The sequence below is a fragment of the Arachis hypogaea genome, chromosome 10, assembly GCF_003086295.3.
Source record: "Arachis hypogaea cultivar Tifrunner chromosome 10, arahy.Tifrunner.gnm2.J5K5, whole genome shotgun sequence".
NCBI classification, from domain to species: domain Eukaryota; kingdom Viridiplantae; phylum Streptophyta; class Magnoliopsida; order Fabales; family Fabaceae; genus Arachis; species Arachis hypogaea.
Genome location: NC_092045.1, coordinates 109302218 through 109326769, shown reverse-complemented (window position 1 = coordinate 109326769; position 24552 = coordinate 109302218). Strand labels below are relative to the sequence as shown.

At 32.0% G+C, this 24552-nt stretch overlaps 3 protein-coding genes and 1 long non-coding RNA gene across 8 annotated transcripts; 3 read left to right on the top strand and 1 right to left on the bottom strand.

Annotated features, from left to right (window-relative positions):
- Positions 1-1823: 1823 nt before the first annotated feature.
- On the top strand, positions 1824-8636 carry LOC112716443 (purple acid phosphatase 23). Of its 5 annotated transcripts, none has more exons than XM_025768352.3 (11): positions 1824-2361; positions 3169-3360; positions 4192-4528; positions 5298-5515; positions 5619-5809; positions 6466-6747; positions 7331-7453; positions 7856-7915; positions 8078-8115; positions 8261-8314; positions 8413-8636. In XM_025768352.3, the coding sequence occupies exons 1-10, from the start codon at positions 2055-2057 to the stop codon at positions 8310-8312; spliced, it is 1800 nt and encodes a 599-aa protein (XP_025624137.1). In that variant the 5' UTR covers positions 1824-2054; the 3' UTR covers positions 8313-8314; positions 8413-8636. The 5 variants fall into 5 exon arrangements, with proteins under 5 accessions (XP_025624137.1, XP_025624138.1, XP_025624136.1 ...); XM_025768353.3 differs by lacking the exon at positions 8078-8115 and adding an exon at positions 8015-8077; XM_025768351.3 differs by having other exon boundaries at positions 8015-8115.
- Positions 8637-9987: 1351 nt separating this feature from the next.
- On the top strand, positions 9988-14058 carry LOC112716446 (CASP-like protein 1D2). Its single transcript, XM_025768356.3, has 3 exons — positions 9988-10722; positions 10886-11012; positions 11601-14058. The coding sequence occupies exons 1-3, from the start codon at positions 10496-10498 to the stop codon at positions 11823-11825; spliced, it is 579 nt and encodes a 192-aa protein (XP_025624141.1). The 5' UTR covers positions 9988-10495; the 3' UTR covers positions 11826-14058.
- LOC112716444 (divinyl chlorophyllide a 8-vinyl-reductase, chloroplastic) lies at positions 12474-13903 on the bottom strand. Its single transcript, XM_025768355.2, has one exon. It carries the CDS (start codon positions 13901-13903, stop codon positions 12653-12655), a length of 1251 nt encoding a protein of 416 aa, XP_025624140.1. The 3' UTR covers positions 12474-12652.
- Positions 14059-19892: 5834 nt separating the features above from the next.
- On the top strand, positions 19893-23788 carry LOC112716442 (uncharacterized). The gene is made up of 4 exons (XR_003160357.3): positions 19893-20698; positions 20771-20872; positions 20953-21098; positions 23508-23788. It is a non-coding gene; the product is annotated as an uncharacterized lncRNA (long non-coding RNA).
- Positions 23789-24552: the final 764 nt, after the last annotated feature.

Genomic DNA, 24552 nt, shown 5'->3' with positions numbered 1-24552 from the left:
TAGTAATTTATTCAATAGTTGATTTTTTATTTTAAAATAAATAAAAATGAATGATTTAAATTTTTTTAAAAATTTTAATTTCAATTTTTTATTTATAAATCAGATAAAAAAGTATTTGATTTTTAAATCAATTTTCACATTTCTCAAACTTAATATTTCGAATGTCAAAAATATCTTTATTTATAATTAATAAATAATTTTGTCAAAGATAAAATTATAAAAAGAAAAATTAACTCATATAAAAGTTATTCCAAACTAAAAAATTGAACTTCATTCTATTAATATATTAAAGTTATTTTAAATAAAAATATTTTCTTTAAAAGACAATAAAATTATTTTTTCGTATTAAAATGGTTCCAAACAAGCCATGAAAAAATAAATATACTTAACAAGGAGCGTTTAATGATGAGTTGTTTACTATTGGGGCAAGTAAAGCTAGAGTTTAAGGAATAAATGATACTGAGCCTTATGAAATTGTTAGGTGAAAACTCAGATGCAGTTAAGTTCATCTGAAGTTGATAACTAAAAGGCTAAGGTCCAGTTTGGCTAAATTTCTTAAATAAGTTCTTTTGAAAAACGAGCTTTAAAATATAAGGACTTTTATTAATAACAATTTTTAAATAAGTTATTTTGTATTTGGAAAGTTATTATAGAAGTCCTTATTTTAAAGTTGTGCATTAAATAGAAGTGATAAAATAGCTTTTAAAAATAGGAGAAGTCACATTTTTTAACTTCTTCAAAAACCCTTAAATAACTTTTTGAAAAGTTAAAAATTTATCTAAAAAATTTTACCAAACACCATTAATGTAACTTTTTATAAGTCAAAAGTAAAAAAAAAGTAGTTTATTGGTGTTTCCCAAATGGACCCTAAGTGCGGTTAGATAAAAATTAGAGCGAGACCTGCGCGAAGAGGTAGATTATTTATACTATATAGTGCATTTTTTAATAAATGTTATATTAGAAATATTTTACAAAACATTATTTTAAGATTTTGAATTTATTTATTTTAAAAAAATACATAAATTATTTATATTAGAGTTATACAAAATTGTATCTTCATTTTTTTTCATTTTTTGATTTGCATTAATTGCTACATTTTGTCTTTTCATGCATTTTTTTAATTTGTAAATAATTAAAAAATGAATAAGAATGAAAAATATATAAAAATATCTTAAATTAAGAAATTTTTGATAATTGGTATGAGAGATTAAAAAATAAAGAGTAATAGGAGTGTTAATATATATAAATTGTAGAATTTAAATATGTTGTAGAATCTAAATATTTGTAACTAAAATTTTTTATAATTATTATTATTATTATGACATTTTTAATGTATGTTTATTGTATTTAATTAAATAATAATAGATAAAAAATTTTTGTTTTAATTTTTTAAAAATATTTTACTAAATAATGATTGGTTGATTTCTATCTTTTGTCAAATCATTAAAATTGCTAATGTGACATCATTAGCAAAAAAAAGATGGCTTAAATTTATTGTAAAAAAAATTGGTATCAGCTTTTATAAATAAATAAATAGATTTATTAATTTAGTCAAATGAATCAAATTATTTAACTGCTTTCAACTATCTACTTCACATACTTGAATTTTCACCTTGCAACTAAGTATTGATCGCAACAAACGATACTTGAGAACCGTTAGATAAAAATTTAATCAAATTAATTAAATCATCTAATCGGTTTTCAGATATCAACTTCACCTGAATTGAGTTTTCACCTTTTTGGAATCTTCCCATTATGCACTTGTCGTCTGAATTCTACTTTGGTTTCAGAGTATAAGAACCAAGATGGTATAAAGAACATTTAACTGAGTGATAGAGAGATTCCATCGTTGATTTTGAATAAACAACCGGCGAATTGACTACTCATTCATCATTATTAATTATTAATTATTATTTTGAAAAACAATAAAAGAAGTAAGAACAATAAGAACAAGAAGCAGCATATTCCAATAAATACGCTATGACTCTCACATCACATTAGAACCAACACCAGCATCATTAAATTATAGCTTCAAACTCAAGTCTTGTAAGTTAATGAATCAGTATCCGCATAGGATCCAACACAAGACAATGAAAATGAAAATGGCTTCCACCATAATAGTTTTGGTGATCAACATTTTCACCAGCATGAAGGTGGCAGTTGCAGTGCCACCGATACCCACCACCTTAGACGGTCCGTTTGAGCCGGTGACTCGGCGGTTCGACTCGTCACTCAGAAAAGGCAGTGATGACTTGCCGATGACCAATCCAAGGCTCAGAAAGAACGTGACCTCGAATTTCCCGGAGCAGATTGCGCTTGCAATTTCTTCACCAACTTCCATGTGGATATCCTGGGTCACTGGTACTTTATCTATCTCATTCTCACCAATTCACATTTCTCAGTAGTAACATTTTGTTTCTAGGGTTTCGCTTTTTTGTGTTCTTGCTCCTTAGAATAGTGATTAGGGATAAGAATTATTATAGGAACGTTTTGTTTCTGAACTCTTATGTTATGATTATGATGGCTGAATCAGAGAAGAAAATTCATGGATAGGGTTAACTTAACTAGCTAGTTTAGTTATTAGTTTCTTAGAGTTAGCTTAATTTTCATGAATTTATACAGTCATCTAATCTAATCATGTAGTGTTACATTGTTAAGAGTGTGGATTCTTCTGACATCTATCTACATGTCTCATGTATGATCAAATTTGATAGGCTAAAACATAATAGTATAGTTTATCTTTGTCGCCGGTATCTAGATGCTATTATATGAAATTTGAACAATCCAATTCAAAGAAGTGTGGTTACTCCTCCCAACTCCCTACATAAGATTTTTCCAATCTCAAAGACTCGAAATCAATATTTCACTAGGATTGGGATGAGCTTGCCTACCACTCGACCAACTTCAACCTCGGTGTTGGTTATAGTCTATCTGAAATACTTTTTATATATTTTTTAATTTCTTTTATGATAATGTCATAATAAAGCATACACAAGGTAGTCAAAAGAGTCTCATTATAGACATGATACATAATAGGGCTCCATGACATCGTTTGATCCATGTAGCTCACCCTACCTAGTGATAAAGCTTTGTTGTTGTTGTTGTTGTTGTCGTCGTTATAATAGAACATAAAGTTGTTAATGGGATGGTTTTGCCCTTTTGGTTAAGGGGATGCACAGATTGGTCTTAATGTGACGCCAGTTGATCCTGCATCTGTTAAAAGTGAGGTGTGGTATGGTAAAGAGAGTGGCAAGTACACAAGTGTTGCGAAAGGTGATTCACTTGTTTATAACCAATTCTACCCCTTTGAAGGCCTTTGGAACTACACCTCTGGCATTATTCACCATGTCAAACTCAAAGGTACTTTTCAATTTCTTGCTGTTTTAATCTCATTACAATCTTCAATGGTTGATGATAGTGCTTGTTTGGTACCAAAACTATAGTCAATTATTGGATAGAACTTAGAAGTATTTACTTGTATAATGAACTAGTAGAAAGTATATTCCTTTTATAAGATTCTTTCAACTATGGTGTTCTGTTTGTATGGTCTATCAGAGTTGCTTCTTTATGTATTCTATGCATTCTGAAACATCTATTCTTCATGAATTTGGATCCTCTAAAGTAAGGAAGTTGGTAAAGCAGTAAAGTTGAAGGGTTAATCATCATTGATTTTGTAACTTCCATAAAATGTGTACCCCACTATCTTAATTTAAGAGTGATTAACTCCTCACTTTATCACTTTATCAACTTCCTCACCCTAGAGGATCTTGATCCATTCTTCATATATTATGCTTGTTCTAATGATATCTTCTATTCTATGTTTTGCGAATAAGAATATGAGTATTGAACACAAAACAGTACAATACTTACAAAATTATTCACAAATTTAAGAAGCTTAAGATAACAATATTTGGCGCAAATAGATACATATATGTGAGTAAAAGTGAAGTATTTTGCATCATATCATCTAGCATATCTCAATCCCATCATATGTTGGAACACATTTGAAGTAATATTTATGAGAACATGAAATGTTTTATGGTACTCATTTATGAAGATGCACAATATAATATTTTTGTGATGATCGTTGAATATGATAGCAAAAGGAATATTACAAGTGAACAAGTGCTATGAATCCAATGTGTTATTCAGTTTGCCAAAGTACTTCAAAGAAATTTCTTTCTTGCATAGGCCTTGAACCAGGAATCAGATACTATTACAAATGTGGGGATAGCTCTATTCCAGCTATGAGTCAAGAGCATGTTTTTGAGACTTTTCCGAGGCCTAGTCCAAACAATTATCCCAGCCGAATTGCAGTTATTGGAGATTTGGGCCTCACAAGCAATTCTAGCACAACTATTGATCACTTAACTTACAATGATCCTTCCATGATCGTAATGGTTGGAGACTTAACATATGCAAATCAGTACTTGACAACTGGTGGAAAAGGAGCTTCTTGTTATTCTTGCGCATTTCCGGATGCACCTATCAGAGAGACGTATCAGCCGCGGTGGGATGCATGGGGAAGGTAACCTACATGGCTACATTGATATTTTGAACTTATGCCCCGGAAACGTAATATAATCTAGTCTTTAGGTTACCTACATTGATATTTTGAACTTATGCCCGGGAAACATAAGTATTCTAGTCTTTAGCTGAGCATACTAACAACTGTATGTTGAACAAAACAATAACCAAAGTAAATATCACTTTGCAGATTTAGCTGGATATGCAACTAGATTTTTCAATTTGAGAATGAGATAAATTTCTCCAACATAGAACTTAATTAGATTCTGATACACTTTAAATTTGGTTTTGCTAGTAAATTTGGTTTCGCTACACTGTACAGAAGCAAAAAATTTGTAAGCCAATTATTAAATTGCCTGTTTGATCTAAATCTGCATACAACAACTACTTGGTGCCTTATCCCAGTAGATGGAGTTGGCTACATAGATTAAACAACATCTTAGTGTTCTTTATAGATCATATATGTATTATGCTCAGGATGTATTATATACCTAATGATCCTAATATCCATATTCATTACCACTTTATTCCTTTCCTATTCTGCATCAATATGTTCCACTCTTTCACAGATACTAGTAAGCATTGACCATCCTTTGTATAGTAGCATAGCACTCAGATATCAGCTAATCCTTCTTCTCCTTGGTTGTTGTATATGCCTCACATTGTTGATAATGATATCCATCATGTGAAATACTTGATTTCCGAACTCCAAAGCATTTGTTAAAGGAAATTTCGGATTATGATTTATTCATTGCTTTTTAATACATCAGGTTTATGGAGCCTTTGACATCAAAAATTCCAATGATGGTTATTGAAGGGAATCATGAGATTGAACCACAAGTCGATGGCATCACATTCAAGTCATATTTGACAAGATTCGCAGTCCCTGCTGAAGAAAGTGGATCCAAAAGCAACTTGTATTATTCTTTTGATGCTGGGGGCATACACTTCATTATGCTGGGAGCATATGCTGATTATAATAGTACCGGTAATTGATAGGGTTAATTTTTTTTCCCTTTTTCCAAACCATTCAAGAAAAATAATTTATGTGTAGATACAACCTGTTATGTGTACTTGGATCTTCAATCTAGGTGCACAGTTTGCATGGCTGAAGCAAGATCTGCAAAGTCTCGACCGGAGTGTAACCCCTTGGCTTGTAGCTGCCTGGCATCCACCTTGGTATAATAGCTATGCCTCACACTATCAGGAATTCGAGTGTATGAGATTTGAAATGGAAGCACTTCTCTATCAATATGGTGTTGACATTGTTTTCTATGGTCATGTAAGTTAAAATTACTCTATTTTGTTGTCAATTGTAGAACATCAACTTATTAGTAATTTGATACCATTGTTTAAATATCCAAGATTTTTCTCCTTTTTTTTATATATTTATTTTTATTCTATTTTTTTGGTATCACTCATGTTTTAAGTAGTTGAATCTTTCAACTAATCATATAATGATCATATAAATCTGAATGGAATCCAAAATAATTAGTCATGGTTCTGATTGGGGAATTGGTTGCAGCACCACATTGTCACTTTGAGGGTCTGAATGAGTTCACTATCTGCATTTTAGGCAGCCAAATTTAGGTGAATAGTTTGAAAATCTTATAATATGATGCGTATACCTGTTTGAAGAGTAGTTGCAAACTTTATGCATATTTAATTTCAAATGAATATATGATGATCGATTAATTTTAACCCTGTTAGGAAATTAAGATATGTAATATCAGTTTTGATGCTTATTACATGTTCTCCACTGAAAAATGTTGAAGATGCAATATCTTTGGAAGTGATTTTTTACTTTTTATTTTTCCTCTTCAATTGAATTTTGTCCTTTTAGAAAGAATTATCTGGGATGGTGTTTTCTTAAATAAATTTGGATGTAGTTTTCTCCTATGATTTCAATAAAAGTGTTACATTTTTTCCATCACTCAGGTTCATGCTTATGAGAGGATGAATAGAGTTTACAATTACACATTGGATAAATGTGGACCTGTTTACATAATTGTTGGAGATGGTGGAAATATTGAGAAAGTAGATGTTGATCATGCTGATGACTCAGGAAAGTGTCCTTCACCTGGAGACAATATACCAGAAATCGGACCAGTTTGCCACTCGAATTTTTCCTCTGGTCCTGCCAAAGGGAACTTTTGTTGGAGCAAACAACCTGAATGGAGCGCATTTAGAGAAAGCAGTTTTGGACATGGGATTCTTGAGGTAAATTCTTTGATTTTAGATATTGTGAAATTTTCATTCTTGTTTTTCAAAATCTGATATTGGATAGTGTCACTTTAGGAGTTCCAATGATTTGTTTAATCAATAAAAAATTTTTACCCCAATCTCATGGAAATTTCAGTTCTAGCTAATGATGATGCTATAGCTTCAATTTGATAATTCTTAATTAGTACTATTTGCAATTCCTTTAATATTTATATTGTAGACCAGTCCTAAGGTTCAGCTAGCTTAATCAAGGGATTTAATGATTTTAGTATGTTGTCATAATGATGTTATTCTTGGAGTCTTATTTTTATGTGATGTGTCTATGTATTCAATTCTGAACAGCAACTATCTTCATGGGCATTTAGTTTATTCCTCCAATGTCACTATTGTTACTGATGCATCTTAAAGATATAAAGTACCAAAAAAATCTTTGCTATAAGAACTTCACCTTTTGTAATTATAATCTACAATTGGATTCACAATTTCACATTATTTTATGACAAAGTTAAAGTCCATTAACTCTCATGTAACATGGTATTTATTCTTTTCTCAAACATTTAACATTCATATTTTATTGCAGGTGGTGAATTCTACATATGCATTATGGACTTGGCACCGAAATCAAGATAGTTACAAAGAAGATGCAGTTGGTGACCAGATTTACATTGTTCGACAGCCTGAATTATGCTTGAAAGATTCAAAAGTATGTTCCATACTGAAGCTTTAGACCTTTTAAGATTATGTTTTCCCCCTGTATATGAAACTATATATGAGGATTTTATGCTTTCCTTTATCTACTAATCCATACTAAATGTCACTCCATCTGTTTCAATATATGACTGTTAAAACACAAAATACATAGTAAAGAAAGTAATAAACAGTGATGGGTTTGTACAACAGAAAGCATTACTAATTTTTGCCTCTGTGTAACCTGGTAGACAACTATTTTTCAAGCTTGAGTTGTAGCTTTATTTTTGGCGGGGACTTTAGTCCTAATTAATTAATTAAATAAATAAAACCTAATAACATGTTTATAATTGAAGTTACATTAATGGATAGTGAATGGAAATTAATTTAGTCAATCTTCTTTTGCATTTCTTAACAGTCACAATTGCCTACACATCAAACATCCTCTTTCTCGGCTGCTCCCAGCCGCCTCTCTCTGGTAAGCTACATCCATAATCTCCTACTTTTACTCTCTAAAGCTGCATTTTAATGATCAAAAGAGAATTGATATCTGAACCACCTGAATCTGATAACCCAGGATTATTTCTCTATTATATCACAAATCCTTGGAGTTTTCTTTATATTTGGTCTATATTCTCAGGTAAACCAGATATTGTTCCTCTTGTCTGTATCTCTCTGGTAGTATTTGCATCTCTCTTATGTCTTCAATAAAAGAGAAAAAAATTATATGCAACAATTTTGTTTTGTACTAATTATAAAAAAAAATACTTGTTCTCTTTAGCTCCTGACTGTTTTACTTTTTTCTTTAAACCTCATTTTGAAGCTGGCTTGGAACTAAGATTTGGACAATCCCTCTTATAATTCTTGTTAGATAGCGGTAAGGATAAACTACACAATTATGTTTCACACTTTCAGCTTTCAATACATTTGCTAATTTTCCTAGTGTCATATCTGATTTTGGTTTTTTGAATGCAGGAAGAAAAGAATCATGTATAGAATCAATCAGATTAAATAGTTAAGGATTTTGAACATGGTTTTCAACCTATATGTAATTTCACTAATTTGTCACATAGATTGCTCTTTTTTCCTTTTCTCTTGTGGTGTAACATCAAGGTTATAGATTCATATTAACACAAGATCCAATTTGATAAAAATAATAAAATTTAATTCAAGGGAATATATATTGTGTGGTTGGTCAAGTGGTGGTTTCGATTTTCAAGCTATTTTATTTTGGAATTATTTCAATGAATCCAAAGAGATGCTGTTGGAAAGAATTTTATTAGACTCGGATAATCTTCTTTGGAGGAAAAAAATATCCAATTTTTTAAAATTATTTTGTCAAAAATTATAGTTTTGGGCCTAAAATTATTATTTTACTTTGAAAATATAGTTTTAAACCATGAGAATGTGGTCTAATGACAAGAAATAAAAATTAAAATTAAAAAAAAAAGAGATAGAGAGACTATTCTGCCCCTTATCAATTATCATTAGAAGTTCCTTTGACCAGAAAGAGCAGTGTCTTGAGAAGCATCCAACGGTTAGTCTTCACGAAACTTGAGTGAACTATGTTCTGTAAATCGGTATGCAACTGAAGTGAAACTTTACATCATTGTGCACTTGAACTTAGCTTAGCAAATTCCAAAATTCATAATAAAACATAATTTACACCTCTGACTAGGAGCACCTAGTAACTAAAGTATAGTAATTAAATGTCCTCTCTAAGAATTAAGTCGCTTTCAGAAAAAATAAAGTATTATTTGATTAAGAAAAATATTCTATGTACACCAAAAATACTTTTAAATGTATATTTTATATTTTAGCATATATATATATATATATATATATATATATATATATATATATATATATATATATATACTTTGGTTGATTTGATAAATATGTTTTTGAAGAATATTGTTTGTATGGTATTAAATAAAAAATTTAATTTTGATGCACGGTAAAATAATTACCTTTCACCATGATTATGTAAATGATCATTTAAAAGAATGACTGTCAGTACATCAAAATTAAATACTTAAATAAAATTGATTAACTTGCAAGCTAATAATTTGTTTATTGGTTAATATATAGGTGAAGATGATATTTTGTTCTTAGTGAGACTTGCACATTCATCAATTTTATTGATTTTGCGCCATACAAGTTCTATGACAATATAATTCATCAATAATAATAATAATAATAAAGAAGTCCACTAGCAATTAGAAACATAATTATATTTCTTAAAAATTATTTTTAAACTGAAAATGTGGAAAGTGGGAGAGCATGCTTACTAATACAGTCAAGAGAGCTATCCATTATTTCTTGATTTGAATATTTTCAATTAAGAGCCACTGTCTGAAAGTTTGATTCAAATTTCCATTACAGCAGTTATAAGTGGATGATATATATTTTATCGATCAAATAATTGAATTATATTATAATAGTGAAAATCATGTATTCCAAAATCGGATATCAATTAATACGTAATTGAAAACCACTGAAACCATCAACACTATAGAAATAAAATTTCCAATAAAACTGAAATGCAACTAATCTTTTTTGTTACTGACTATATCTTTCAGTTCGATAGGCTAAGGATTAATCTGTTACAGGTCAATAAATTGTTATATACAAGGCAAGATTCAAACATCCGATACTCATCTAAGTGATGTGAGCAGACCACTCAATCGGCCCAAATTGGTTGAAATACAACCAAATTAAACCTATCAATTCTAGACAATAGTACTAGTCAAGGAAGAAATCCAAGATGAACATATATGCTGTTTGGAGAAAAGACAACATGATACAGACCTTATAAAAATCCATGGTTATGAAGGCTATGACACCCCCAAAATGTCTTTTATGTGAACCTTTTAAGGCTTTAACTAACAATCAAGCTATTCAATCTTCTTAAATAAACAACTTTGGCGTGGAGGGAACTCCACCCCATTTGTTTTTACACCTTTTCTTCATTTCTTTCTCCCTCAAATGCCAAACCAATCTCCATAATCAGCTAAGAAATTTATACACACTTTTCAAGTATCAGTGTATTCATTATATGGCTTCTACCACAAGTACAGAGCCTGTGATCAAATCATCTTCAGCTCCAATTCCTCTAGCTGCTTTGGATTATTCTAAGATTGATGTCATACTAAGATTTCTGTTGTTTGGTGCATCAGTGTCTGCTGTTGCTTCCATTGTCTCTAGTGATCAAACTGAGTTAGTGCTATTCCAAGGTGTGCCTGTGCCAAACCCTGCCAAGTTCAAATACTCACCAGCCCTTATGTAAGTTGTAGAATTTTTGTGTCCATTTTTTGTTGTTTGAATTTGAACATAGATAAATAAAGTTGAAAACATATGCTTTATGTACAAATTAACATTTTTCACCATGAAAGGTTTATTCAGATACTAAATAAGTGTTTGAATATATCAACTGCTTTGCATGCAGATATTTTGTTTCTGCATTCAGTGTTTCTGGATTGTATGGCCTCTTCACTACTATTGTATCAATCTCTGTTATCCAAAAGCCTCGATACAAATTGAAGTTCCTCCTCCACCTTCTCCTCTGTGATGCGGTAAATATCCAAATAACTCCTCTTCTCCTTTATTTTCACCTTGCTACTCATTTTCTCTGTGCTCTTACTTTTCATAATTCTAAGGACGAGTTATCCTCGCCACGAATTCAAAATGCTCTATATACACTAAAAATCAGCTATCAAATTAATCACTATGTATTGTGTATATTTATACATATTGATTTTTTACATAGTTTTTTAATTAAATAATTAGTCACCAGAATAATCAAATCTGTCATAGTAGAATAATCAAACCTTCAATAGACAAATTCTCAAACTTGTTTACAATAATAGTATAATAAAATTTCATGAGATGCCAAATACATACTTCTATAACTGGTTGGTGGTTGATTTTTTATATACAAGTAACATGATTAATTTAGATTATAACACATTTGGTACCCTTGAATTTCATAAAACATAACACTTAACCCTGACCTTCCTTAACAAGATGAATGTCACAAGCACAAATAGAGGAGAGTTGTGATGAATTTTACCAAATCTTAGAAGATGTCACCATACTTTGCCCCTGCAAAACACAACAAATTAAGAGATACACTGTTTATTTACCATAATGACACTATGCAGCTTATACTGGGGATAGTAGCCTCAGCAACAGGAACAGCTGGAGGCATTGCATATCTTGGTTTGAAGGGAAACAGCCACGTCGGTTGGATCAAAGTTTGCAACGTGTATGACAAGTTCTGTAGGCATCTTGCCGGCTCCATAGCCACGGCTTTGTTCGGCAGCATTGTCGATGTCTTGCTCATATGGCTTTCAGCTTACACCCTTCACACTCATGTCCCCAAGTAGATCATTGAAGGGAAATATAGATCGTTCACCAATACATATGCACTCAACTCTCTTCCAGAGTCACATTGTTAAGACATTTAGCCAGTTGTGTTACTTTGTTTGTGAGTGTTGCTGCAGAGGTGCTTATTCAGTTGTACTTTGCATTCTATTTGTCCCTTGAATGATTTTGTATTTTGTGATAATAAAACTAAAACAATTTGGTGTCTCTAAAGAGAGATTCGTTATATTTATTTATACCATGATCAAGTTATTATACTATTAATGCTTCATAGAGATTATTTGGTTGAGTACGTTTTGTTGGAGTACTTTGTGTTTTGTTTCTTTAACTAGTACTATGCTCCATTTCGTTGTGTTAAGCCCTTTCTTTCTTTCTATATATATATATATATTATGCAACTATTTCATTCTGTAATAGTGCAGATTCTAAGAACTTTTATCAGTATCTCTTGGTCAAGACTCTTGAGTATTGGACATATAGCATACTTAGTTAGTTTCTAATGAAAAATTCCAAACCATGGTTTAGGCAAAAGCTTCTCACTTTTGAGTAACCAATTCTCAGTAGCAACTGCACATTCAAATTTATGATATGAGCATTAAATTAACATGCACACATCCCATTCAAATTACTAGAACTTTAGAAGATCAAACTTAGTATTAACAGGCAATTTATTAAAAAGGGGGATTAAACTCCTATGCAACTAGAGAATGAAGCCCATGAAATTTGAATTTCTTCAATAAAAAGCTTTAACTTGTAACTTCTATTACAGTGCCTATAGTTGAATGCATGCATTTATATAAACAAAATCGGTTACTTAACCATAGCCGCATTAAAATATTGTTTGCTCACCTAGTTCTTGACCAGCCATTCCCTCCCTTAGCACCCTTGCGAAAAACTCCTCCAATGTATCATTTCCATAGCTCGGCGTCTTCTCATCGCTATATTCTCCTGTCTCCGGATCCAAAATCAACATACTCTCGGCCGCATAGTACCTTCCAATTTTCCCAAACTCGGCTGCATCTTCCAGCGAAGGAAATACCTTAACCAGAAAGTCAAGAACACCAATGGCAAAGTCCATTATCCCTATTGGAACCTTCAAGAACTTAGGCTCCTTTCCCAAGAGCTTAAACAACATCTCCCCTTGCTCCAATGGAGTCAGTGCCTTCCCTGGCCCCCCAATTGGTAACACCCTGTTGATCTTGTCCTCACTCATCACACAATCCACAATGAAAGAGGCCAAATCCGGCTCGCTAATCGGCTTACAAGCGCATAATTTCCCGTCTCCAAACATCACATAAGGCTTCCCATCCTTCACCAACTCAACCTGACCACCCAAACTCTTAAAAAATGCAGTAGGCCTAACTATGCTATAAGTGAATCCACCCTCTTCAGCTTCCTTCATTAACTCTGCCTCGAATTTCAGCTTGGCGCGCTGGAACTCAAGGAGAGGCTTCTGCACACAAATTGCAGAAAGCAGCACAAAATGTGAAGCACCAAATTTCTTACCAGCAACAAGGCTATTCCTTGTTGCCTCATAATCAATCTTCCATGAATCCTTCACTCCACCACTCCTACTTGCAAGGCATGACACAACAACATCAAATGAAAACCCTAAATTTTTCAGAGATTCCTCAAAAGTATTCAAATTGGTAACATCTGAGAAGCACACATTGGCACCTCTTAACTGAGCCAAGGTCTCATCTTTGTCATTTTTGCCCCTAATTCCACTCCTCTCCCTAGCAATAGCCACAACATTAAAACCCCTTCTTACCAATTCTTTCACCACAAATTTTCCAATATACCCAGTTGATCCCACCACCAAAACATTAACATCTTTGGGACTCTTGTCCCTAAATGAGGATTGGGTGGCCTCAACAGCTTGAGATTGTGTCAGAGAAGCATAAAGTTTGAATCTTTGATTGCTAAATTTGATGGGTTTAAAGGATTTTGTTGAAGGAGTAGTTGAGCTTATCCGGAATAGCTTAAAGCATTGAGAAGGCTCTGAAGAGAAGTTTATGAAAAGGTTTTGATGCTTTGGTGAATGGAGTGTGATCAAGTTGGAAGAGAAACAAAGGGACATTTTTAGGCAGGGATGAAGAAACTATGAATGAGTGTTGCATATGGTAAGAGACTCAGAAGAATTAGATTGACAAGTAGGAAAAACAAGAACAAATGTGAAGTGGGATGGAGGGAATTTGAGGTGGAGAATGATTGAATGAAGCAGAGTGTTAAGTTGGAATAAAAGTGAGAGAGAGGAGAATCCAAATAGATGGTGTTGATGAGATTATGTGGGGTCCTATGCGCTACTTTGTCCAATTGCATGCAACTTCTTGTAATATTTATTTACTTTCTCTTCGCTTAATATTAGGAGTATTTGCGGTGCCATTTGAATCATTTTTGAGTCAAAAACTCATCTGATTTAAACACTATGTTTACTTGATGTGCGGTTTGGATTGGATGCTTTTTTTTTTAAATAAATCCGATCCGATCCGATCCGATCTTCGAGCGGTTTGAATTGGATTGGATTTGTAATTTTATAAATTAAAAAAATTAAATATATATAACAAATCTCAACGTTAAATTTCAAAAAACAACAATAATATAACAAGTCTTGCCAATATCTTAAAAAACCAACATAACATAACAAAAGAAATAAAATTATAGGTTAGTTAAAATAAATAAATAAATCACATTTTGAACATAAAATATCTATTAAATAATAATAATACATGAAAAATATAAAAATATATAACAAATTGAATATGTTATAAGTATAATTGTAAACATAATAATAAAATAATAATATTATAACACATTGTGCGGTTTGAATTGGATTGGATAGGTTGTAAAAAGTAGATCCAAAATTCGATCAAATCTAGCGATTTACAAAAAATAAAATCCAATCAAATCCGAATTAATACGGTTTTAGTCGATTTTCAATTTGGATTAGATTGGATAAACGATTTAATTTGAATCGGTTTGAATTTGAACACCACTACTTAATATGCTACATATGACTAAATTATTTTAATAATAAAATTTAATTAAATTAGTTTAATAATTTATTAACACAAGTTAAAAAAATAAAATCTTATAAAAATAAAAAATAATTTAATTTAGTTATAAAAATAACTTATTTATTTTTTTAAATTATTAAGAATAAATATTTTAGATAAAAAAAGTAAAAAATTTACATATATTTGTTGTCTCTGTCTCCGGCAAACGAGTCCCCTATCGGTTCTGTTCTATCTATGCATTATATATAAATCAAGTGAAGTGCATGAGAAATATAAAGTTAGATTAAATGAGCCTTCACTTTCTCTGATTCTATTCTTGAAACAAAATGCGAATTTGGGGGATTTGGATTTTTTAAAGTTTTAATTTTATTTTAAAATTATTTATTTTATAAGTAAGACTAAAAATAAATATGAGAGAGAAATTATTTAAAGATAATAAATCATATTTTATTCTCTAAAATACAAATTCAAAATTTAGAGGATCTAAATTTAAATTTGAGACTCTTCAAACAATATAAGGCTTTTAGTGAAAATATGATCACTCTAGTAGATATTTCTCCATAACTTTTAGTCTTTTACTTCATGTCTCACTGAACATGTCACCTCACATGCATCGTCTTGCCCCCCTAGACTCATAAGCCAAGGAAACACTGAACATAAATTTTATATTATATTTAAAAATATTAAATTAGTATATTTTGTGTTTATTTTAATAAAAAAATATAAAAATACTAATAAAATATATAATTTATTTTTGATTTTTTATTGTTTTTATTAATTTTTTATAATTATATTTTTTATTATATTTTTTCAAATTTTTTAAATAAAAATAAATTTAATTTTTTAATTTATTTTAATTTATCACTAAATAAAATATAAAAATATTAATTTTTATATTTTTATTTTTTGTTTTATTCTCCGAATATTATCTTATTCTGTTCTGAACCCCATAAGCTATAGTCATAAATCTCCCTTGAAATGTTGGAATTTTTTTTTTTTTTTTTTTGGTCATGATTGAAATGTTGGAATTGGATTATCAAGTTCCCTGATCATCGAGTCATCGAGTGTATGATTTTTTTTATTGGGTTGGACCAAATGAAAATTGGGCCAAGCAATAACGGGCCTGATGGGTAGTTTTCTCTTCTTTTCTATTTGGATCTCATTCTTTTTTATTCATTTGGCCCAACCCGAAAAAGTTGCTTCCCTCATTAAGATCTGCATGACCAAAAACAAGAAGATTGCAACTGAAGTTTGACCCAGATGGAAGATTTATATGCCTCTCGTCGAGCTACACCAAGATTCAAACCAGTAAAATTTATTGTTGTTAATGTCTAGGATTAAGTTGTCTAATCCATCTGAAAAAAAAAAAAACCAGTGAAGTTATTGTTGGTAAGAAGCAAGGCATAGTGACACACATAATCCGTGCCACAGTAGAATTTTCCTAAAATTATGCCCTAAACTAAAAGCCTAAACTCTAAAACCTTGATAAACTCATTAGTAATACTATAAATTGGTGATAAAACATTATATTTGTGCAAATAAAATGAATGATTCGACAACAAACCACCATCTCGACATAAGCCTATAAAATTTAAAAAAGATTTTATAAATATAAAAATTTAACTATAAAAAAGTTTATTTATAAATATTTATATATTATTTTATATTTTTTAATAAAATTACCAATTACCAAAATAAAAAATCTATAATAATAAAATAATCAAACTTATTTATAATAGTATAACCAAATCTCTTTATAAACACATCAAATATATATTTTTATACAGTACTTGATTAGTGACTTAGTTTTTATATATATTCATTTAATATAGTCAAAATATTTTAGCTAATGAATTATATCAAAATTTAAGTATTAGATGGTTCGAGAAAAAAACACTTAAAAAAAATGCCATGTAACTAAGACTTGCACATGCTCTAGGGTTGTTAGTATTATAGATTTTAAATTATATTTGGGTTGTTAGTATTATAGATTTGAAATTATATATTTTATGAGTAATAATTAGGAATTTTAATTAATTCATTTTTTTAATTATTTTTCTTTCACTAAATAAGTGAAAATTTAAATACATATGTTATTGTTTAAAAATATTTAAAAGATAAAAGAAATAATTTTTTTTGTGTAGAAGTTAAGAAGATAACTGAAAAAATGAGATAATATTCTAAAAAATTATATTATATGTATATCAAATTCAACCATTAAAATCAATCATTAGTATAAATTACATATTGAAATATAAATATATATTAAAAATAAATTAAATTATTCATATATTTATATATAAATATATTAATTATTAGTGATTGATTTTAGTGAATAATTTTAGTATACAAATAATATTTTTGAATTCTAAATCATTTCTTTATTATATATAAGTCACTTCTTGATGTTGATGATGTCGTTTTTCCATTTTCTTTTAATTTGATTTTATGTGGTTACGATTTGTCTTGTTGGCGGTTTTGATCTCTATTATTTCACACCATCGGCATTAATTAATTAAAGTCCTTGCCCCCTTCTCTCTCAAAGCATGCAACTTGCAAAAGAATGTGTTCAATGTATATTATACCCAAGTGGCAGATATGGCCATCTTGACAAGTTTGGTGCATTTAATTAATTATATATACCGTAGCTATCAATATCAATACCAAAGCAAGGATAATTTGGCTAAATAATTTGAGTGAACTACTAATTCGATTATTGTCTATTTTTTAAAATGATAATGCGATCCTTTATCATAAAAACAACCCATTTCGATTTCTGTTCTTTACTTTTCTGATCTAACGTAGTTTTTATGGATATTTTTCTGTTAACTCTAAACGAAAAAGACTGACGTGTCAGGTTCAAAAATAAACAGAGACCTAATTATCTCTAAATTTAAATTGTTTAAGATTTATTTGTCCCTATTCTTTAAATGATATTTTTTTAAAAAAATTATTCATTATATTAATATTCTTTCTTTAATAAATTATTGAATATATAGTATAATAAGTACAAACTAATTAATAAATTATTTAAATTTAAAAATATTATTTATTATGAAACTAAATAAATAATTTTTAAATATATAAATAATAAATATTAAAATACGGTTAATACATTAATAATAATAATCCTATGATATAATATTAGTATTATAATCTAGATAATTTTCAAAAAAAAATAAAAAATAATAAACACATTATTTGATATATAATAATTTTTTTTAGTTTTTCTCTCTTTAAACTAAATTAATAATTCTATTTGATATCTTTGCACTAAAATACACAATGAGTAGACTACTAATACTAAATAAAATAAAATATAATATATATAAAATGAAGCCGATTTATAAACTCAACAAACTCAAAGCATCAATAATATTATTAATCTATCAATAATACATATTCTCATAAGTTACCGATCCATAAAGATTTATCAATAAAAGAATAATGTGGATTAACTAAAATTTTATGTATACTAAAATTTAATTAAATGTTACGTATATTTTACTTAAAATATTATTCATAGATTAATAATATTATTGATGTTTTGAGTTTGTTGAGTTTATAAATGGTCTCTATAATATATATATATATATATATATATATATATATATATATATATATATATATATTATATTTTATTTCATTTAGTAGTAGACTATTAGTAGCCTACTCATAGTGTATTTTAGTGCCAAGATATCAAATAGAATTATTAATTTTGTTTAAAGAGATAAAAAAATTAAATTTGTTATTACTCAAAAAATTTTTACTATATATCAAATAATGTGTTCATTAGTTTTTATTTTATTGTAAAAATTATTTAGATTATAATACTAATAATATATCATAGGATTATTATTATTATTAATGTATTAACCGAATTTTAATATTTATTATTTATATATATTTAAAAATTATATTTGAGAATTATTCATAATAAATGATATTTTTAAATTTGAATAATTTATTATTTAGTTTGTACTTATTATACTATATATTTAATAATTTATTAAAAAAAGAATATTAATATAAGGAATAAAATTTTTTTAAAAAATATTATTTAAAGAATAGGGACAAATAAACCCGTAACCAATTTAAATTTAGAGACAATTAGGCCCCTATCTATTTTTGAACCTGACACGTAAGCATTTTTCGTTTAGAGTTGACGGAAAAACACCCACAGGGACCGCGTTGGGTCATGGAAGTAAAGGACAGGGATCGAAGTGGAACGTTTTTATGGTGAGGGATCGCGTTGTCATTCTGAGAAATAGACAGGGGCCGGGTTGGTAATTCACTCAAATAATTTTGTTATGGAGTAAATGGTGGTATTTTAGCTGAAAATGGGAGAATTTTGTCTATTTACACTTAGATGGATGTGTCAGATGACAGGTCCAACACGCAGGGGCATGTTACAGGCACCATGTGGGGAGTGTGGAGGACACGTGGCAGACATTGGTTGGATGAACCACGCAGTATGTGGGGGCGTGATGAGACAGCACGCAAGGGGCGTGGTGAGGCAGCACGCAGGGGGTGTGCTGCCAGCGGCGACGCGTGATTCGGTGAAGCTTCAAGCACGTGGTGGGCGTGGTTGGATGAGGGAGGCAGCATGTGGGGGGCGTGTTGAATGCTCCTGTAAGACCCAAAACTTTTGAAAAGTCTTATTATGATCAAGTCTCAAATCATGTAGTTATTTATAGCCTTAATTCCAGAAATTATTTTATTAGAGATAATTAAGGCAATTTTTAATTCATTGGATTTGAGACGAGTTATAATTATTATCCAATTTTATAATTATTGGATTATTTTCTATATTCAAAGTATAAGGTTGATAGTTATGAAATAATAAGAATTTTATATGATTCGGATTAGATAAGTAATATTTTAAATATTATTACTGCTATTTTGGAAAATGAAGAAATTAAGTATATTATTTCTAATTTTTGGATTTGGGCATTTTATTGAAAATAATTTGTAAAATTGATGAGCAAATAGTATTTTCTATGTACAAATAGTGTTGGATTTAATTTGGGTTTCAATTACTATAGTATTCCCAATTTTATGTGAAATTACCATAATGCCCTTAACCCTAATTTTCAAAAATGAAACCCTTCCCTAACTTAACCCCTTCAGCCGCTGAGTTCCCTTTCTCCTTCACAAGTTCAACACACACAGTTTTCTTGGTTATCCCTGAAAGAAGCAAGCAAAGAGAACGAAAAGGGGAATGAGGGGAAAGGGAGACCCGGAGGAAGAAAGAGCACCGGGCAAGCAGCAGCTCGCCGGCCAGCCGCGCTCTGCCGCCACGTCTAGCTCGCCGTCGATCACGCTCCCGTTTGTCACCACCACCGCGCCGATTGCGCCGTCGCTAGGGAGGACAGAATCGAGAAGGGGTTGGCTCGCGAACGTGGGTGGTCGCGGGCTCGGAGCCGCCGCGTCTCCATCACCACCGCGTCTACGCCGTGCCGCCGCCTCTGTTCACCACACCGTCACTCCTAGCCGCGTCGTCGCCAGTCGCGCGAGAGAGAGACGCGCCGTGAGGAGGGTAGCCACCGCTCTCAGCCACCATCACTTCCTGTCACCATCGAGGCTCGCGTCGCTGTCACTCATGGCCGTCGCTCCTACTGTGCTCCATTCGGGTTCTGGGTTGAGCGCGCCGCTGTCACCGTTGGAAGCCGTTGCTGAGGCCGGGTTGCTATGGTGGTTGCTGCCCTTGTCAGTAGCGGGAGAGGATGAGACGCGATGATGGTGGGTGGTTCCCTCGCCCTTGCTGTCGTGCCGTCAGAATCTGCCGCCATGGCCGTCGGAGCTCCGGGCTGAGTTTCTGCCACTTGAGATCCTGCCGCCATCGTGTTCCACCGTCGGTAAGATTTTGAGTTTGGTTTCTGTTCTGTTGGAATTCCGAAAAGGTTGTTAACGCCGCGTGGTTGTTACAGTTACCGTCACTGGTGTTTTTGCTCGCAATTGTCACTTGGGTTTACTGACGGAGCCACTGCCGGGTTGATAAGGAGCTGCGGCTGCTTCATTTTGTTATTTCAGTGAGTATTTTGATTTTTGAAAGCCCTGCGTTAGTTCTTTGTTCCGTGTAATAAAGTATTTGCGATGTTAATGGTTTTAGGAGTTAGAATCTGGTTTGCTTATGCCGCTTGTAGCTGTTTCTGCTTTCGAGAGAGCAAGCCGAGTCGGGTTCTGATTGCCGGTGATTTCGGGCAGAGCAAAAAGAGTTCAGTTGACACGTTTGGGTTATGATTTTGGCATTTTGAGGTAGGGGCGCTTTCCAAAAACTATGTTTTGTATATTGGAATTATTACATATGGATACCAATGTGAGATATTGTGTATTTGGTGATTGTATCTGCCTTATGTATTATTTGATTGACTCGAATGATTATGGGTTGTTGGTTTGGCTGAATTGTTGTGCGGATTTGTGAAATATAATATTTTGAAGTTGATTCTTTAAAGATTTGAAATTTGAGTTTAAACCGTTGAGGATTGGTTTGAATTGAGTCAATTATTTCAATGATGTGAAAAGTCGAATGCACTTTTGAATTCAGCCTGGTTTATTTTAATTGATTTGGTTTTAGACAAATGATTTGTTATTGAACCGTTTCTTTAAAGCTTTGGAAATGAGTTATATCGATTGATATTGAGTTGATTTTTAAATGGTATCCTTGAGATACGCCACTGAGTCGATTGTTGGATTTGGCTTGCTTTAAATTGATTTCTGGTTTTGAGCTGTTGAAAAGGAATGAGAAATGGTTTAGTTGGGACCCGAACCGGGTGCAAAAGTCCAAGTTTTAGGGGAGGTGCTGCCGAAATTTCTACAAAATCCTAGCCTTGTTTGAAAAGTTATTTGAAAAGGGTTGGATTTGAGAAGTTGTATTATTTGATTTATTAAGAGAATATTGATGTTTTCAAGCTTAAATTATTTAGTGAACTTTATGCCTTGAGTTCGACTTATTTAGAAATGAACTATTTTAACCGTTTGAATCAGTGAAGGAAAGAATGATGCTCTAGTATTGATTTCAATATAAAAAGGAGCTTTTAGTGATTTCAAAGGAATCTAGACTTTTGTTTGAGTAATTAAGTTTGAGGCATTTTGAAAGAATTAAAAAAAAGGGGTTCCAAAAAGAAACCTGAAAGTGGTTTGATTCAAATGAACCGGTTCCGTTTCAAATGAGTTGATTTTTGGACCGGGTTGGAACTTGTGATTTTGTATGGCCGGTTTTCTAGTAAATTCAGTTTTATTTACTTGAACGGAGAATCTATGATTTTAATAGTTTCAATGAATTTTAAGGAATTGATGTAAGTTGACCTTCCCTAAAGACTTGGGACTCTGCCGAGAAACTTTTGTTATAAAATCCCATTGTTGGATGGGTAATTTTGAATGCTTTGAAATAAATCCTTAACTTGCCATGGTTTGGAAGTTTGGAAAGAGAATGCCGAGAGTGGCTCTGTTTTAAAAGGGGAACTTTGAGTAAATTTGGCTTATGAGCCTGAGATGATTTGAGAAACGAGATTTCTAAAGCCAAGGCTGAAAAGAGTTGAAACTTGATTTCAAAGTGAAATGAATAGAGAAAATGATTTATGGCTTAAATGCCGATTTCATGAATTTGATGATTTTGAGTGTGGAAGTGCTGTGTTGTTGTGAGCCAGAATGGCTGTGTATGATTATGAATATTGGCTGGTTCTGGATTGAATCGTGAGCCGGAATGGCTGTGTATGCTATAAATATTGGCTGGTTCTGGACTGAACCGTGAGCCGGATGGCTGAGATGGATGTTGATCCACGGATGAGAATGAATGCATGTATATGCTGAATTATTGATAATTGTGATTTGCACTTCCACTATCTGAGATACGAGTTTCCCTGGGTAGTAGCAGTGGCTAGCCACCACGTGCTCCAGGTTGAGACTTGATACTCTGTTGACCCTATGTCGTAAGTGTGGCCGGGCATTGTGAAAGTCGCGGATGAGCTCGCCCCCGAAATATTCACCAGTGAGGGTGATGGATATGGATCATGTTTATGATCAAGTTTATGATGAGTATAACTCGAGTTGGGGATGCGCGACAGAGGGACAGTCCAATGGTTAGCTACCAGGACTTGTTGGGTTGGCTCTATAACTGACAGATGATATCATCAGCCACTAGGGACAGGCATGCATCATATGCATCTATGTGACATTGTTTGGGTATGCATATTGTACTTGGTTTGCCTATGTGATTAACTGCTAATTGTTCTACTTGCAATAACTGTTTGTTTGTGTTTGCATCTTCCTACTTGTGTTTGCATCTGGAACTCTGTTGGATTGTGGTGGATTGGTTGTGGTTGGATTGTTTGGGCCTAGGGCCGTGGTTGAATGAGATGGACCGATGGTTGATTTCAGTTTTGTGGTTCTAGTTTGGAATAAGATATGAAAGGTTATTTTGGTTCAGTATAGATAAACCTTTTTGAAATGCTTTGATGTTTTGAGAATTGAACAGTTCCTCTTTCAGAAAAGATTTCTAACTTTACTTTTATTGTAAACTGTTGTTTTTGAAAAGAGGCATAAGATGGTTATTAATCACTGGTACGGTTTATCTTCATGTATCCTATTACAGTAATTTCCAAAAACCCTCTACTGAGAACCCTTTCGAGGATGATGTTCTCACCCCCTACATTTTTTTCCTTTCAGGATTTGGGCGCAGAAGTTATGAAGAGTTTAATTATTTGTTATTGAGATGCTCTGTATTGCTTTAGATTATTATTTTTGTACCCTCGCCTTTATCTTGATATATTCTGTGAGAGGGATAGGAATTGTACTGGATAATGTTTGTAATATTATTTATATATATGTATGTATATATATATGGATGTACTCTTTATGAGTTTATGTAAGTTGTATGGTATGTATGGACGTACGTTGTATGGCGAAAGTATTTTTGGGAATGGTATTGCGGTTTAAAGTTTTTTAAACAGGCTCATATTTTAGTATTAAATAGTATAAGTGTCGTCGTAATGTCCGAGCTATCAGAGTTGCGCAGCCGGAAGCTTGAGCTTTGGTAGTTAGGGTGTTACAGCTCCCCTCTATATAAGGCCGAGCTCGGTACTATTTTCATTCCGAATGAGAGTGTGCTTTGAGCGTTCTCTAAGTGTGTTGATAGTGTAATGGAGGGTACCGCAAACTTGTTGGTGTATCGCAATGGTGAGATAATACGGAATACTCATGAGGGAGTGAGGTTTGTGTACCAGAATCTATTTTCGTTTGTGGTTCCATGCACCAGCCATAATGTTTATGGAGCTTCAGAACAGTCTCTATCAAAGCATGGAGAACGGTATGTTAATTAGAGTGAGCAGAATTTTGTACCAGAATCCAGTTGTAGTTTTTGGTGGACTAATACAGTTTGATACCATGCCAATCACTGATGAAACGAGTATGCAGAATATGTTTCTAATTCGCCGGCATACTCAGATGCGACAGCCATAGATTGAGCTGTATGTTGAGTTTGAAACCGTAGAGGCAGAAGGGATACAAAATAATTTAGATATAGAGGATGATAGACATGCGGTGTATGAAGGAATAAATAGTGACAGCGAAGAGAACTTCAAAGCCACTTTTGAAGTTGGCGACGAAGACGAGGAGTGATGTGGGAGTTGAGATAGTAGCGGAGAATGTAGTGGTTCATCCTTTGAGTAGTCAACCGATGAATGTGCTACCTAATATGCGTGAGTTGGATCTT